Source organism: Pseudophryne corroboree, chromosome 4 (genome assembly GCF_028390025.1).
Source record: "Pseudophryne corroboree isolate aPseCor3 chromosome 4, aPseCor3.hap2, whole genome shotgun sequence".
NCBI classification, from domain to species: Eukaryota; Metazoa; Chordata; class Amphibia; order Anura; family Myobatrachidae; genus Pseudophryne; species Pseudophryne corroboree.
The window spans coordinates 321,484,848-321,502,936 of NC_086447.1; the positions used below are offsets into that span (position 1 = coordinate 321,484,848).

The 18,089-nt window shown below is 38.8% G+C and overlaps 1 protein-coding gene across 6 annotated transcripts in view; it reads left to right on the top strand.

Annotated features, from left to right (window-relative positions):
* ATP11B (ATPase phospholipid transporting 11B (putative)) overlaps window positions 1-16,796 on the top strand; it is a 264,318-nt gene extending 247,522 nt beyond the window's left edge. For 2 of the 6 annotated variants that reach the window (XM_063916336.1, XM_063916337.1), the window contains 2 exons: window positions 4,203-4,325; window positions 8,528-8,615. In XM_063916336.1, the coding sequence (XP_063772406.1) occupies window positions 4,203-4,287 (85 nt within the window). In that variant the 3' untranslated portion in view covers window positions 4,288-4,325; window positions 8,528-8,615. Of the gene's footprint in view, window positions 1-4,202; window positions 4,326-8,527; window positions 10,139-15,624 lie in introns of those variants that run through there. The other 4 variants (XM_063916334.1, XM_063916332.1, XM_063916335.1 and 1 more) reach the window with 4 other exon arrangements.
* Window positions 16,797-18,089: the final 1,293 nt, after the last annotated feature.

The following is an 18,089-nucleotide window of genomic DNA, read 5'->3' on the forward strand; positions in this document are numbered from 1 at the left end:
AGACCTGATGGCGTCTCGACACAATCACAAGGTTCCGGTTTTCGGATCAAGGACCAGGGATACTCAAGCAGCGTTCGTGGACGCGCTAGCAATTCCATGGAACTTTCGGCTGCTCTACGTGTTCCCTCCAGTGTCACTCCTGCCCAGGGTCCTGCGGAAGTTCAAACAAGAAGGAGGAATACTACTTCTAGTCGCTCCACGTGTCCCAGATGACATTTGGTTCTCAGACCTGCAGGGTCTATCAACAGTGTCCCCTTCTACTTCCTCAGCGCCCAGACCACCTCGTTCAGGGCCCTTGTCTTTATCCGGACCTGGCCAGACTGGCTTTGACGGCGTGGCTCTTGAAGCATCACTCCTGAGGGCCAAAGGATTCTCTGAGGCAGTCTTCCAAACTATGTTGAAAGCCCGCAAACTGGCATCTGCCCGGATTTATTACAGGGTCTGAAATTCTTACTTCACCTGGTGTGCTGATAAGAATTATGATGCATACAAATTCAGAACTTCGGCTTTTCTGCAATGCGGCCTGGATTTAGGCCTATATCTGGCCTCCCTCAATGTTCACAAATCTGCCTTGTCTGTTTGGTTTCAGAGAAAAATTGCGTCTATACCTGACGTTCATACATTCACTCAGGGTGTCTTACGGATTCAGCCTCCCTATGTCCCTCCTGTGGCTCCATGGTATCTGTCTTGTCCTGAATGCCCTGCAAGAGTCTCCATTTCCACCTCTTGAGTCGGTGGACCTTAAATGGCTCACAGTCAAGGTCTTGTTTTTACTGGCTATTGCCTCTGCTAGAAGGGTGTCGGACTTAGGCGCTTTGTCCTGTCGTCCACCCTTTCTGATATTTCATTGTGACCGGGCAGTTCTTGGAACTCGGCCAGGTTATGTACCTAAGGTGGTGTCATCTTTTCACCTTTACCAAGAGATTGTGGTTCTGGCCTTTACCTCTTCTGATTTGTCCTCCAATGAGCGGTCTTTGGATGTGGTAAGGGTTCTCCGTATATATGTGGGGAGGACTACCTCTATCAGGAGGCCAGATTCCCTTTTTGTCTTGTTTGGTTTTCACAAACGTGGCTGGCCTGCGAATAAGCAAACCTTGGCCAGATGGATTAGAATGGTGATTGCACAAGCTTATGCGCAGGCTGGACTCCCAGCTCCTGCTGCTATTAAAGCCCATTCTGCTCATTCTGTTGGACCTTCTTGGACAGCAATTGTGCAAGGCGGCTACATGGTCATCTGTGAACACGTTTATTAGGTTCTATGCCTTTGATACTTTCACCTCCCAGGGTGCTTCCTTTGGACGCCGGGTTCTCATACCCGCTAAGGCGCGCACCCTCCTTTGAGGAACTGCTTTAGGACACCCACGATGGTTTCCACAGGGAAACAATGTAACCTGCTGCAGAAAAGGAGAGTTATGGTAGACTTACCATTGTTATCTCTCTTTCTGCGAGGTACATTGGGTTTCACAGGACACCCACCCTGACGCAACTAGCTTCTATGGGTTTGTATGGCATGGCATTAGCCGCTGGTCCCTTCTCCTGTCGTGAGAATGTGGTTCTATGTGACTAACATCTACCTTCTCTTACCTGCTCCTGCATTGGACTGGTTAACAAAACTGAGCTCAGTGTCTGGAGGCGGTGTTATACAGGAGGCCCCAATGCATCCTGGGACAGCCTAAAGCTTTAGCCTGTTGATGCCTCTGGATCAAGATCCACTCGACTCCCCGATGTTTCCCTGTGGAACCCAATGTACCTCGCAGAAAGACTGTTAACAATGGTAAGTCTACCATAACACTCTCTTTCTGTCCTTTTTGCTGTACATTGGATACAATTATAATAGGTTTAAATTTTTCGACACATTTGTATAGCTATTATGAAATGAAAATGACAATATGTATCCATCTGGAAAAAAAGAAACTATTTTGAGACAGAATTTCACTTGCAGCCAAATGTCTAATAGCATAGCATCTTTCTGTGTATATATATTATTTAGCAATCCTTATAATACATTAAGGTGTGAATGGCAAAGCACACATATAACAGTAAAGCAAAAACAGTGTCTTAGACTATAATTTTGCTATATAATTTCTAATCTGAAATAAAGATGAATCTGTTAATACACATTAGATCAAATTGTGAATGCCCATCTACCAAGACAATGTGACCTCATTGGATGTCTATCTACACTAACAATTTGGTTTTACAACTGGGTACATACCTCTGTGGGGGTAGTGTTTTTTTTTTTTTTTTTATTATATCCTAGATAATGATGGTAGGGTCTAGCTGAAAGTCACCCTAATTATAAACACCTATGAAGAAATAGGGGACGTGATGGATCAAAGTAAAGTAGTTACAGCGTTTGAAGTATTAAACAGCAGAATTGAAATCCTTTTGTCTGCTATCTTTTTGAATGACTGGCTATTCAGTTGGACTAAAGTAGAAGATCCATCCTTTGTGCTCTACAGTATACCTGTCTTGGGCTCTGTAGCTGTTGTGAAATATTAGTCCCAGCATGCTCAAGGGCTTATAATGTCACCACATCTACACAGCACAAGTTGGCTATTATAGTAGGAATATGAAATGTTACTTTTTCTGCAGGAATTCCAATTTGTTTTTGGTGAAAGGACAATCCATGTGAATGTTCCAAAGTTTATTTTGTTAATATTATCCATATTATAATTCTGTAGTCAATTATAATATTTACACATTGAAGCATGCAGTGCAATTCTAGCAATTGCTCATTACATTTATTCTAATATTCCCAAATGAATCCATGGCCTGTGCTAAGCCTAAATATTAGTGAACCTAATGTCTCCATTTTGAATATTATATTTGGAAGCACATAGATTGCACTAGCTGATTTACACTGTGTGTTCTGGCTCTGAATGCAATACTGCGATACACAAATATGTCTTCCTCTGCATTGTTCTCTGCTCTTCCATACCACTGCGTAACTGTCATCACCAGTGGCCATGTACCTCTAACATTGACCACATATGCTCAGCTTTTATTGACAAAACGAACAAACATCTACTGGGCGATACTCCAGAAAGTGACCATAAAGTCGTGTGCATTACACGCTTTTACAATTTTTTTATACTTTTAAACTGGTTTGTTAAGAAATTGTTGTAATATGAAAATGTAATTGCTTAGCAGCAATGCCTTACCATATAATTTAAGACCCACTAAAATCTTGGTATTTTGGAGAAGTATATAGTTTGAGTTTGTGTAGCTGTCCCGTGCATCACGGAGAATCGCCCGATTTAAACAGATTAAAACAGCTGTTATTGTCCTACCTATATAAGTGGTACATTGCAATAAGTCATCACTACATTTGCCTGATATCACTGTCACCATTTACCCAATGGGTAACTCTCGCTTTGGTGTGTGGGTTTTATTGGGGAAGGGGGAGGTTTAATTTCTTCCCCCTACCCAACCGGAGGGTGGATGGTGCACCCCACGCGCCTGCATTTTACATTTATTCAAGTATTCATTGATGATTATTAATTGTTCGTATAATGGTGGCGAATATATGTATTAAAAAAGCCTAGACTTTCTGTGATGTCCACATTTTTCAGTTCCCATGTCTTCCAATATAAAAACAAACACACACACACACACACACACACACACACACACACACAAACACACTGAACATTAAGAACACTTTCAACTGCAGTACTTATTAACCTATTTGCTGTCGTCACAGGCCAATAATGGTGGTGTGTTTTGAATAATGAAGTCGTCGCTACAACCTGTTTCCTTCCTATGCAATCACTTACATTTAGGACTACTTGCTGTGGATTCATTGTTTTACTCCTATTGAGACTCCTATTTTATTCCTAAGTGGATGTGCAATCTCTCCCATGTATTTCATATCACGTTTTTATTCTTATACATTTACTCAGTGAAAGTTAAATTGCTTGTTTTTTTCCAATGTATTGGCTTTTAGAAGTGGAGTACATTTTAATGTTCATTGAATATGAAGTTAATTTGCAATTCATGCAAACATAACCAAACAAATGTATTTAAATGAACCTGTTTGAGTTCAGCATTGGTCTTCAGTTTGCCAGTGGTGAATGATAGATTTGTATTTGTTCTTAGGAAAGCTGCTGGTGTTCTTTTTAAATGTTGTATGAACTTGCTGAGCATAATGCTCCGATGGTTGTAATTTTACTGGATTTGTTACTTTTCTGTCCCTCTAGATGGAAGAGGATAAGGGTTCAGTCAGCTCAGCATTTGACTTTGCTGAAAGCGAGCACAGAGTGTCGGACAATAGGCAATTGCTAGCTGACGCATCAAACCAGCAGAGCACTTGATCAGACTAGGTAGTACTACTACAACTACAATGTGATGTGTAGCCACCTGTGTGTGCAGCGGACTTGATTAAGTGGTGGCATGTGGCACTCTGTTTCAGCTACATCTTGTCACTGTAGAAAACATTACTGACATGTTGTGAATTCATTCATTGGTGGATCTGTGCCTTAACCCACATTGTGTGCTTTTACATCTATAACAAGAGATGGCATGTTAACTAACCTTATTCTTTTTATGAGTTCTTCTACCTCTGTTTCAAGTATTGATTAATATCAAAATTCTTTATTGTTCCAATACTTTATTTTTTTAAAGATTTTCCTATTGTCTTAAAATCTAAACCACCCATAATTTTTATTTCAGCAACCCGTCGGTTAGATCCATTACTTCTATCACTGTTGTGAATAGAGCAATATTGTGGCTGTGCGTTCTCTAAACAACATGCTTCTTTTATCATCTTTGTGAATGCACAGCACAAGGGAAATAGGATTTGTGTGTACTGTATGCGTGTCAACTTATATTACTTATCTGGTAACATAGTATTATCATTTTAATTCTTAATTCTTTTCTGTTGTGGGTTCTAGAGCAGCAAGGGCTTCCCAGCTAATACCGATGCATCCTCATACATCTAGCCTCAATACGCAATGCGGCGAATGAACTGCGCCAAGCTCTGTAGCATAACATTTACATGCATCTTCTTCGCACGACACGGTCTGTACCAGAGACAGTGGGCTTTGACTTTAACCACACAGGATTTAGTTTTAAATATGCACAAAGTCACAGATGTAGCACAACTGAACTTGGCTTAAAAAAAGCTGTGGCCCCTGCATCATAGCATTTTGTATACAAATTTACACAGTGAGCCCGATTCAAATATGGCTGGAGGTGCAGCACATAGTGCAAAGTACCAACTTTCAGTTCTTTGGGCATGTGCCAGACTTGTACATCAGAAGACCGAGATTTCCTAGAAACTGCGACTGCCGGCTTGCACGACCCCTTCAGACACAACATGGATCATTAATGCAAGCAGGAAGTGCTACTTATATCAGACGCCTCCTGCTGCGGTAATGCCCCCTACATACTCTGCGATCCGCCACCGAGCTGCCCGACGCCGAATACGGGCGACCCGGCGGCATGGGGGAGGTGATGGGGGGAGTGAAGTTTCTTCGCTCCCCCCGTCACCCGTCGCCATAGCAATGCATGCTAATATGGACGAGATTGTCCATATTGGCCTGCATGCATAAACGACGGGGCACCATCGTTTATCGTTTGTGCCTACACACTGCACGATATGAACGACTTCTCGTTCATTAATGAATGAGAACGTTCATATTGTGCAGTGTTATCTACCAGTGTGTAGGGACCTTAGCATACTAGTGCATCACTGCTGCTTTCATGTAAGCAGCAGCAATTGCACCTCTGACCACATCTAAATCAGACCTAGTGTGCAGAAAGAAGACCCACATCCTTGTTGCATAAAGCTAATAATCACTTGTACACAAACTTAGTTATCCAATTAGTTTTGACATGTAATTAAAATATATATATATATATATATATATATATATATATATATATGTATATATATATATATGTATAAGCCTGATCCCATCTGTTTTACTCCTCTTTGTTTATCAGATGGAACTATAACACATTTCAGTGTCTAGGAACTTGGCCCTTAATATTAATTACATAGATTTGTTTTGAAAAAGAAAGTTTTATGTAAAGCGGTGTGTGTGTTATGGGCCCTACACACTTACCGATCCGCCACTGAGCTGCCCGACGGCGGATATGGTCGACGAGCAACCCGGCGGCGGGGGGAGTGAAATTTCTTCACTCCCCCCGTCACCCGGCTCCATAGCACTGCATGCTAATATGGACAATCTCGTCCATATTGGCCTGCATGCATAAGTGACGGGGCACCAACGTTTAAAGAGGGCGGGGCTGCGCATCGTTAATCGTTGGTGCCTACACACTGCACGAAATGAACAAGTTCTCATTCATTAATGAACGAGAATGTTCATATCGTCCATTTTATCTGCCAGTGTGTAGGGCCCTTTAGTGAGCTTTCCATCTGAAATCTGTGTTCTTGTATAATACTAAAGCATTTACTTAGAGCAGGTTTTTGCGCTAGCTCTTCTGATTGACACCTTAATAAGAAACTCTTCTCCGATTACAAGGACATAATCTGTACTTAGCAAAGGACAAGAAGGACAGTAAGCAAGTATATACACACAGCACTACTATATTATGTATGTGTTTTTTTAGATTAGTAATCTGACTTCATCCAATTTTGTAATAGACTATTATGTTACCAAGAAAAAAGATATACTGGTATATTCCTAGATATTTTCTGTTTGGCAGCAGATTTAATTTCAGAAATAGAAACGTGGTAAATGATTTACTTGTCTGCCAATGTACAGTTTCCTACCAGAGTGATACCCAGATTCCCAGGCTAAGATTATGGAGAGTTCTTCTGTGTAACAGAGAGGTAACAAATAAACATCAGGAGTCCTCTCTGTTTCTAATAATGTAAGACTTTAATCAGATCCACTACAACAAAGATCAGTATCCAATTATTTTCTGTGTTTTTCCACAGAGGTGTGTATACATTGTATGCCAGGAGGCTCCATTCTTTAGTCTCTGGGATGTGAATAACGTATACTGTAGAAAGAAATATAAAAAGACTTAGAGTATAATGCAGAATATCCTATGTACATATAGTTATAGTGCTTGAGAAAAGGTTGTGCTTAAAATAATTGGGTTCTCTATGTCCATTTCTCCAGATGTATGGTAATAGGGTAAGGGGTCAATGCAATTAGGACCGAGTTTGCAAGTTTGATGAAACACTCCTACATTGCCTGAATACACGCACCCGAAAAATAGGAGATTCATTTAGAAATGTAAATTCGCTGGACTCACCCCAAGGTTGTGTGATTATTCTATAAAAAGCTAACTGGAAGAAGTGCATGATAAATGGGGATCCCACTCTGGACCCGAGATAGGACTATATAGAAGGCTGTTAGTGACCATAGGAAAAGTACTGGAGGTTCTTAAAAGATGTTAAATGGCTGATTATTGCACATTTTAGTAATGGAGAAATCATAGCAAGCGTTTTTCATCAATTAAAGTATTTCAAACATTTTGGGGTAAAAAAAAAATGTCTGTATAGGGAGTAAAGTTAAGTTTGTGAGAAAAAAAAATTGGAACTCCCATCTGGAAGTGTTAAAACCTCTCTCCCATCAATACAACACCTCCTTATACCTGTCCCTCATAATTTATTCCATTATTGAGCTTTTTTGAGAAATTCACTTGAAAACAGACGTCTTTGTGGCCAAATTATGCTATATAAACTCTTCAAAGTACAGGATTATTCATTGGGAGGGGTGCACCAGAGGTTCTGCACGGTGTCCTGACATTTGTACCTTAAGATAAAGATTTTCCCTGCTTTTTCACCTGCTCAAGGGGTTGTACGCAATAAATGTGAATGTTCTCAGAAAAAGCAATGCAAGTTTGGAATTGGATGGAAAATCACTTTGTGGTGAGAGTTTACCGCGAGACCAGCTTGTAGGACCCAGCTCACACCTAATTGAATCGACCCCTAAGAGTACATTGTACATAAATGCAGTTTTCATTTTTTATTTTTTTTTAATAACACAATTGTCCAATTGTTAGTGCAGAGAGCAACCATGGTTTGCGCCTGAGACATTAATGGACTGCGTTTTAAACAGGAAAAAAGTTTGTATTAGATCTATTTTTTTTCTATTTATCTTGTTTTCCATTTAAGCATTACTCGCTGTGCCGTTACTTACATCTGCTTCTCTTATTGTGAGGAGATAGAATAGAAAGTATTAATGACAGAAATCTGACTATATGATGATGATGATGATAATAAAGTCCAGCCCACATTCCTTCTAAAGCTGAATAGTGAATGAAAGCACTTGCCTGACAGCATGTTTGCTACTGCACTATCAATGCACAAAAGTTCTCTGTCTTTTCTGTTGGCTGTCCTGTGTAGTATGAATGAAGAAAATAACATGATGTATTTTTTATAAGTGATGCTAACTTGTTGTTACTTGCCAGCTATAGTTTTTTTCCCCCCTAACCTCTCTTGATCTTTTTTCCCTGAAACATAATGCCACAAATGTTTCTCTAATTGATAAAGGTTTAAATACACTTGTAACAACTCACTGCTGTTATATTTCTGTCTCCTCAGCTTACTGAGACAGGATCAGGTATCAGCTGCTTGGACTCAATGTGCTGCTACACAGGCGGGGAGACAGCATGCGTGTCTGCTAGAAGACTGTTGGAACGAGTGATGGGGCGATGCACTGCGCCACGGGTCACCAGGTGTGAAACCTCTCTAAATAGCCTTTGCTGCCAACGGGTCTCCTATAAACTGGAAAATGATGAACCTGCAGCTTTAAATGAATAGGGGCAATCTATCTCTTTCTCTCTGTAATACACATATTGCTCTTAGGTATTCAGAGCAAGGAGCAATGTGTTCATGAACTTTTCTTAAGCTTAATTTCCAATGTTGTCTGTACATTTTTATATAATGCTTCTATGTTATATGTGTCTTTGAATTGTCTGGCTTTTTTTGGGGAGGGGAGCTTGGATCTTGGCTGCATATTTCAATATCTGGTGGCATTTCCCTGTATGGTCATTTTGTTTCCTGGGATTTTAATTTGACATTTGGGGTTTTGGTTCTTACGTGGATACACACAAGGTTTTTCTTGAGAGGGGAGAGAGTTGCGGGTTCAGTATGGAAAGTGTCCCAAAATAAAATCTGTTTGTACAGTAAAAGGACACTAATCAGTAGTATATAAAATAAAGTAGATCTGTTAATTGAAATCTCAAGAGCAGCTGACTTTATCTGAAGAACCTTTTGTGTATCAGCCTTCTTCGTACAGTCAATATCCCATGCATTGCTCAAACTTGCAAATAATACTGATGATTGTGATTAATCATTTGTTTCTTTTTTTTTTCTGTAAATGTGATATTCACATAAGAAAAAAAAAAGAAACCCAGATTGTAAAAGTCAGTTGGGTTATGTCATGCTTCTTCTGTTCAATATTGAAGGCATATAATGCACATTGCACAGTATTGCTGCTCTAATTCGCATTGAATATTTCTCAGCAAGTGTTGTTATAAAGTGTAGCCCTATACGCTGCAGATTAAACCATTTTTCTGCTGAACCAGTGTTCATGAGAATGCAGGTAATCCACTAGGGGGTGGTGTTTGGTTCAACCCACAATACCGCCATTGTGTGTAAGAGGCTTTTATCCCAGGCTCCATTTATTTTATGTTAATGTATGTTTCCAATGGACAATATGCAAACAGTTTTTATATTTAGAGCATAAATGGTAAGGTATAAAATGCTTTTTTTTTATTTTAAATGACTGTGTGTGTAACTCAGAGCTTCAACAAGAGTAAATATTTATAACAGTTATAAACAAATTGTATTTTTTTTAGCATTCTTTCCCGATGATCCCCATTTTCATAAATAAACTCATCTTTACAAAATCACAAATGCTGTTTTGTTTAGCCAAATGGAAAAGCTGCTTCTGACAATGTTTGGGTTGTTTTTTCAATCTTTCGCCTATGTGCATGTTAATCTCCTCTGTACTTTAATCGGGGTTTCTCAATAAAATCTAAATCTTGCCTTTTCTATGACCTATGTAGCTTGAAGTATTGAACCTACAGAGTTGTTATTTTCACCCCTGCACATTCTCCAGTGATGGTGCCTTGTGTTTGGCTTGTGTTACCAGTTTCCATAAATGTAGATTTTATTAAACATCACTTACACCCAGTGGAGGAAAATCCTTAATTAGGAAGTGACATTGCATATAAATGTAACTTTTATGCTTATATGCTGCTAGTTACTTTAAAGTGTGCCTTAACTATGGTACTACAGGCTAGGTTTTCTGTAGTTTATTGATGCCAACATTTAAATTGGCAATAAAATTAAATGCAAAACCTGCTTCGTTTTGCATGTAATATTATTATTGCCGTTTTAAATTTTGGGGTCAAAACTGCAGGGGAAACCTGCTGCTTCCAAAAGCCGCCACTTAGTAAATCTCGCCCGGTGTGAAGTGATCAACTGTAGTGTCATGAATAGTGGTCTTGGCCTCAAAACAGCTGCCTCCATTGTTTGTAAGTGATGGGTACACTTTAAAGGAACAAATAGTGAATGTATGCTGTACGGTTCACGTGTCATACAAACCAAAACCCAGTGTACCCACTTCAAAACACCAAATAATTCACTGTTAATTGTGTTTTAAAGAGTAAAGCTTTTCAAGTAATTGTAATTCCCAGGATTACCACTGCAGTGGCTTTCTATGATCTACTATAATGTATGCTGTGTCTTTCCGCTCATTTACATGCTATTACATAGGAAGCAAAAGAGTGCAGAAACAGATGAGCTAAAAAACAAAAGATTCAAGTATTCCCGGTGATGGGTTAAATGACCATTCATAGTGGCAAGCCGCATTAGCCAACTGCCTCTCAGTGCTCTTTATTTGACCAGTAGAGCAATAAAAATATCCTTTTGAAATTTGGTGTTTTGTAGGTTAAGGCTAGGGCCACACATAGAGGGGGATTTTGTGTGCACATGGATCCTGTTCTGCGGGATGACGCAGAACAGGATCCGGCCAGTGACACACAGCCGCACTCTGTGAACACATACATTGAATGTGTTAACATTGAAATCCCTCCGTCCTGTCATGCGGCCCAACCGCAGCATGCTGCATTTGGATGCGGCGGCGGGACTGCCACACATGTGAGTGCCTGCATAGGTGCCCTTGTGCTGTCTCCTTGCAGCCAAGCGGGTTCTGCTGAACGGGACCCGCTTGGCCACTATGTGTGGCCCTAGCCGCATAAATGGAAACTTAGACTGTTGTAGAATGACAACTCAGTGGGTTGCTTCTGTTTTATCTCCATGCAGTGCGCCAAAACTGACCACTTTGAATTTCTGTTAGTATAATTTTTCTACCATCCTTTTGGTTGGAAAGATCATAGTAACATTGTGATTAAGTGCATGGCTTAGACATCAGTCCATTCTGCTTTTCCCTCTGTAACCTACTGGTCCGTAAAATGCCGGAGGGTTTTTTATTTTACTTTCTGCTTCTTAGCACGGTGCTGTAAGCAAATCAATAATGTGGTGGCTCCATTCATTTCTTGCAGGTAAAAAGGCTTTCTCTGGTTAGCCACAATTAAGTCAATCAATGTCTTTTAGTGTTTGAACTGATTGCTATTGACAGCTGGTGTTGGGAGTCTCTGTCCTATAAAAATAAATGGTTGCTATAATTAACTATATCATACGAGACAATTTATCTGTGTGTGTGCTCTGCATAATCTGAAATCAGACAAGAAATTGGTGTGATAAATCTAATTCCACCCAGAACAACAGTTGGATTTTTTTATTTTTTTTGCAGTACTAAATTAAGATGTTTATTTTTAATTAAGTTATGCAGTTCTGTGTACATTTTACAGCTGTATAATTTTGTCATGTATGATCTATATTTTTGGTGATAGGGTGCACAGGTGCCGACTTGTGTTTAAAGGAAAATTCTAATATGTTCAAAATCCCTTTAAAGTTGAATTACCTACTGACTGTACCCGACTAGTATGGTCCCTACACAGGGACTCCTGTATCTCTGCCAAGTGATCCCACAATAAAATTACTGTCCGAAAAGGACCCAAGTTGCAGAGTAGGCTGCAGCAGATGGTAATGTCAGACGCACATCCTAATGCTCATGTCATCACTAAGTTATGCTGATGTAACAAAAGTCCTAGAGCATAAACAGTTGGCATTGGCACATTTAACTACTGTTACACTGGCAGATGGCCCAACAGGGCTGATTTCATCATGGCTTTCCCCAGTGACAAAAAGGGGAATGCATCCCGACTGGTCAGATACAGTGGATTGGTAATTTCATTTTTAAACTGACTGTATATTGGAATGGTCCTATAATATTTCCATTTGGTTAAGAGTGCATTTTCAAACCCTGATCAGTTCCTAAGTTAGTAGTTAAGTGCCCATGTTTCCAGATTCATTCGGAATAAAGGGAAGTTATTTTTCTATATCCAGCTCCCAACAGCATTTTCTTTTAGGGTACTGCTTGTACATATGCACATGCCTATTCTTTCTTAATAGCGACTTCCTTGATTAAAGCTTAGAATAAGTGTACTGCCTCTATGGGCAATTTTGTTCTTCTACCAACATTCATATAGACTACCAGTTGCATGATATGTTCGTGATACTTACTACTAGCAGGTTACATAGTGCAAAAACTCTTGCAGTCCACACAGTGGGGAAAAAAAAGGAACTTAGTGTGTTAGTAGCGGATTCAGTTAGCTGCCAACTGTGTCGCGTGCAGTCTGTTCTGGAGCTAGTCAATTAAAGATCCGTGATCTCCCCGAGGCTGCAGTTAATGCTCATTTCTGCTCTGTCTGGAGGGTGCAAGCATTTTATATCACAGGTCTATAAAGGAATAGCTCCAGGCACTTTTCCTGAGAGCACTCCCCATGTGACATAACTCCACAACTAATTGAATTTCCGCATTAAACTTAATTGAATGGTGTACTGTAAAAAAGGAGCTATGCATCACTAATAATAAGCAGACTTACAAATCCATTAAAGTTCTCTTGTGATAAGCTAGCCACAGGATGATTAAACTACTGCGATAAATGTTAAGTCCCAACTAATATCATAAGTTATTGCTAAATTATCTTTAAAGATCTAGATTTCTGCTGATTCTGTATATGAAGTTATGACACCATTCACGCAGTTTCCCTTGTTATATGTTGCTAGAGCAGTATTGTTACTCAGTAATGGTGGTATCGCCTCAGTTTTGATACATGGAAGTGAAGAGGAAGCTTTCCCCTTTCACCAAGCTGAAGTACTATTGTGACACAGAGAAGTGTGTTTCTTTCACTCCAGTTTGTCTGCATTAAAGCAACTCTGTTAGCCTCTGACACGGGATCAGTATGAGATACCCACAATCAAAATCCCAACAACAATTGACCGATGGTCAAAATCCAGAGAAGGTCAAAATACTGACAAGGTCAAAATACAGACATTTAAAATACCGACAAGGTCAAAAAGTCGACACAAGGTTTTCACTAGTTTTTGGTTTGTATGTCGATATAGGTTGACATGGACACCGTATAAATGTACCGCGTCCCCTTGCATGTTTTGGGCACGGTATTATATTCCCCCTCCAGATAAACTGGGATGGTAGAGTATCCCTTAATCCTGAAAAACTCATGTCAACTTTTTGATCTGTCTGCATTTTAAATGTTGGTATTTTGACCTTGTCGGTATTTTAAATGCCAGGATTTTAACCATGTCGGGATTTTGACCTTGTTGTGATTTGGACCGTCGGTCAATGGTTGTCGGGATTTTGACCGTCGAGATTTTGATTTGTAGATAAATTGACCGCATCCCTCTGACACCATCCTGTGGTACTGGAGGGAATACCTGCTTAGTCCTAGAGCTGCCAAATTTTTAAATATTAGTTTGCTCGTATTAAATAATCCATATATCACTAAAACTATGTTTTGGTTATCACATGACCAAAACAAGATTGTTCTTTACAAATTATTAATCCCAAATGCATTGATTTTCATAATACACGTCTGCTTCAGATGAAATAATTGCATACATTTTGCCAAAGATATGGACAGCCCACTTCCGTCAAGGTAACCTCTTTGTTGGGCAAGTCCCTAACATTCTGGGGTACATGTCTGGGGTGCAGGCCACCCCCAAACCAGCCCAGCAACAATTAAAAAAACCAGGGCATCATACAAGTGAAAGATAGCAGTGAAGTATTACAGAGTAATCAGGTGTCTGACAACAGCTTCTTAGTGTTAGGAGTGAAAAAAAATACATGGATAAAAATCAAAATGTGAATGTAAGTGTTAAGTGATGATGCCCTGAAGTGGCCTAGCCAGAATAGTTCAGGGGGCCACACACCCCAATGCTCACCCCAATACTGGCACTATATATGTATATAGGACTTACTTTTGATTATGCCTAATTCAATTTGCAGTCTAATATTTTCTGCTTAAAAACATTTATAGGTGGGGTGAAGGCTGAAACATTCCTACTAAAAACTGAAATATATATTACTGCTGCTTTCACGTACCTGATACTTTGTAACACTTCACTGCTATCTTTCACTTGTGCGATGCCCTGGCTTTTTCTTTTTTTTGGGGCTGGGCTGGTTTGGGGGTTGCACTGCTTCCCAGATGTGAACCCCTAGAATGTTGGGTACTTGCTCGACAAAGAGGGTGACCTTGACATTGGGGAGCAGGCATATCTTTGGCTGAATTTATGCTAACAACCTGTTATATGATATTTTATTGTTATATTTAAATTTTAACTAATAATGTTTGCATAGTGCACCTGCATCTTTTTTTTTTTTTTTCTATTTGTAGAACTACAAATTTCTGCAAGGTAGCACCTTTCATCACAAGCTGCTAGGGTGTGCAGTCTAGAGCCCCTCCCTTGACAGTGCAAGATGATGCTTCTCCAAAACTTTCTTAGAAATATTCTACATGAGTACTGAAAAGCACAGCATGTAGCCCCCATTTTGCAGTAGTGTGTGTGTGTATGTATGTATGTATGTATATGTATATATATATATATATATATATATATGTATATATATAGTAGAAGTATCCTTCCCCACCTGTGGCTCAGGTGTTAAGCAGTGAAGGGAGAGAGGCGGCACTCCATGGACTTGTGAAAAACCTTTTAGTGTTTAAAACATGATGGCAACATCATGTTGCCATCATGTTTTAAACACTAAAAGGTTTTTCACAAGTCCATGAAGTGCCGCCTCTCTCCCTTCGCTGCTAAACACCTGAGCCACAGGTGGGGAAGGATACTTCTACTACATGATTAGTAGGAGGGCACCCTGGCATTTTTTAATTTAATCAGAGTGCCGGATGTTTTTTATTGTGTATGTATGTATATGTATGTATGTATATGTATGTATGTATGTATGTATATTAATATATATATATATATATATATATATATATATATATATATATATATATATATATATTATATATAATATATATATATATACACACACACATTTATTACTGTATGGAAATTTGTATCTGTTTTATTTTAAAATGTTACTTATGGCTCAATTCATATAAAACAAATGTTATGCGCATTACTGCAGTATCCATGAGTCCCTTAACCTGCGAAGAAGACTAGGACACACATCATATTTCTATTGATGTAAGTGAGAGGTTTCTCGTTTGCCCATTTTTTTCTTTTTGTTGCTCTAGATCTTGGAGTGAAATGGATCCCTACTATTCAAATGACAGAAGCATCTTGACCCTTTCGGCCATGGATTCATCTACTTGCTAAGGGCAGGCCTTATTGGTATAAATGTCCTGCTAATTCGCCAGTAAATTGCCTTATTCTAAATATTTATTGCACTTGAATGTACATCAAAAAGCCTCAAATGATGTTGACTTTCAAAAATAGGCTAAGACAGGGCAATTAATCTGCCCATCTCAAACTTGAATAGGTGTTGCACATTATGATGAGAAGAGATCCTGGTGGTATTTCGTTTTTGTCATTTATTCAGCAATGACATTCAAAGCCTTCATTGATCAGAATTTACTTTGTATATTTACATTTTGCCTCGGCTAAGGAGCAGTCATCGTTTGTGCTGTATGCAGGACAATGTACAGATTTTATTTTTTTACTGTTTAATTGATGGTACTGCTATTTATTTAAATAATTTGGACCTAATTTTAGTTATTGGTACAATAGCAATGAAGATTCTGTTGATGACTTGGCAATTTGAAAAAGTATTTTTGTAATGTAATTTTTGCAGAATTGTTTTAAAAGCAGTATCCATGTCAGTCACAACATTGAAGTAGTATGTTCATGAAGTGGGATTGATACAATGTGTCCCAAACTTGTTCTATTCATATTTTCCTAACATGAAGATTTCTTTGATATAGCCTGGCAGTTCTTCCCTTTAAAATATATTTTTATTCTTTTAATAATATATTGTACCAATGGCACTGGCCAAATACCAAAACACTACTGCCTGAAAGAGCATTAGAACATGTACAACAGTTGTCTCAGAGGAAATGTATAATGTATTGAACAAACTTAATTTTAAATGACAAGATAGTAAAGGTGATGGATAGATTTTTCATTGGATTTTTTTATTGTTTTTCGGAAGTCCCTATTTTACAGACCAAAGGAGGAGATTCTTCCAGTGGTATAGGAGACCATGAATGTTGCCCAGCGTGTTTTAGTAGACAGCAACCTTTCTATAGCTCAGGACAGAGTATTCTAAATAATGTTTTGCTGTTCCAGTTGTATTCTTTAACACAAGTTGGGTAATATTGTTTTATCCAGTAAATTTACCACTGTACTGCATATTATTTTATTTTATTAAAATGTTTACAGGCTAATTAAATATATGCTGTCTACCATTTACTAAGACTTTGTTTGCATCTAATATACAAAAAAAATTTTGCAGTCTCTTAATAGTAAGATTCTGAGCTGCAAGAGACTGGCAAGACAATAACCCATTGGTGCACATGCAGTTTAAATTTTTCTTTTAATTTCTACATTATTTATTAGAGTTCTAACAATCATTCCAGCTTTATACACAGGCTATGAAGCAGTTTGTTAAAAAACAAAAGGTATAGTGAAATTTAATTGATATTAAGTGATCGGTCGGTGCTACACCCTAAACAAACTTTAGTACACGGTGAACACCAGAAGGGGCATGGCTAATCCATGTATTTCTCATAATTGTCACAGAAAAAATGTTGACCTTCTAGTCCACCATCTTACTCCCTCCCCGTCAGTTCCACTAATTGAATCAACCTCATAATGTTGCTTTGTAGAGCAAAGCAAATTGTAACTGAATGTACCTCCTAACATTTTCACTCACTCATTCATCCTTCTATGTGCCATTGAAACCTTTGCTCTTCAGGGGAGTCTAGTGATAACACCTGTTCTACAGGTGGTATTAGACAGAGGCCATATATGATTAGCGCTCCATAGGTCATTGTTTGCATCAAAGTATTTTGCATTTAAGCATAAGAAACAAATTACTTTTTCATAAGCTCATTTTGCAAGATTAACCCACACTATCACCAAAATAGTTTTACAGTCTCAAGTTGTAATTCTGGGCATGCCTTATTACTTTAATAATCTGTAGTCCCATTAAACTGATTACACACATTTTGCTTATGTCGCCTAGACGCTGCTGTTTTTGCCAAATTTTGTAAATTTGTGTCCAAAATATTATCGGGTTTTTAGGCAGTTCATTATTAACAGCAAAACTAAACTGGTATAATGTATAAATAATATGGCCAAGGACTTTATACACCAGTTAAAACGTGCATTACAGAAAGAATATAGAGACTGGCTCCTACCATGCACATTCTCCCAGGTAGAACCATCTTTCTCCCAACAGATGAGAAAGATGGCCTGTCTCGATGTAAATTTCTTACGATCTTTGTTGAGAGAATGGCGGCTGTCGCATAGCACACATGTCCCAAAGGGTCATCCATTCAGCTATTGAAGCCATTTGTGTTTTTTGTTGAATAAACAAAGTGCTGGATCCAGGATTAGTGGTTCTGTCCAGAAGTCATTGTTGTAAGTATTGAAAAGCTGCCATTACTACTGAGGACTGCTGTTCCTTTCCGTAAGTTCATTCTATAATTTCAATTTGTTGTGAAAATACAGCAAATCATAGTAATAACTGTCTAGGGTT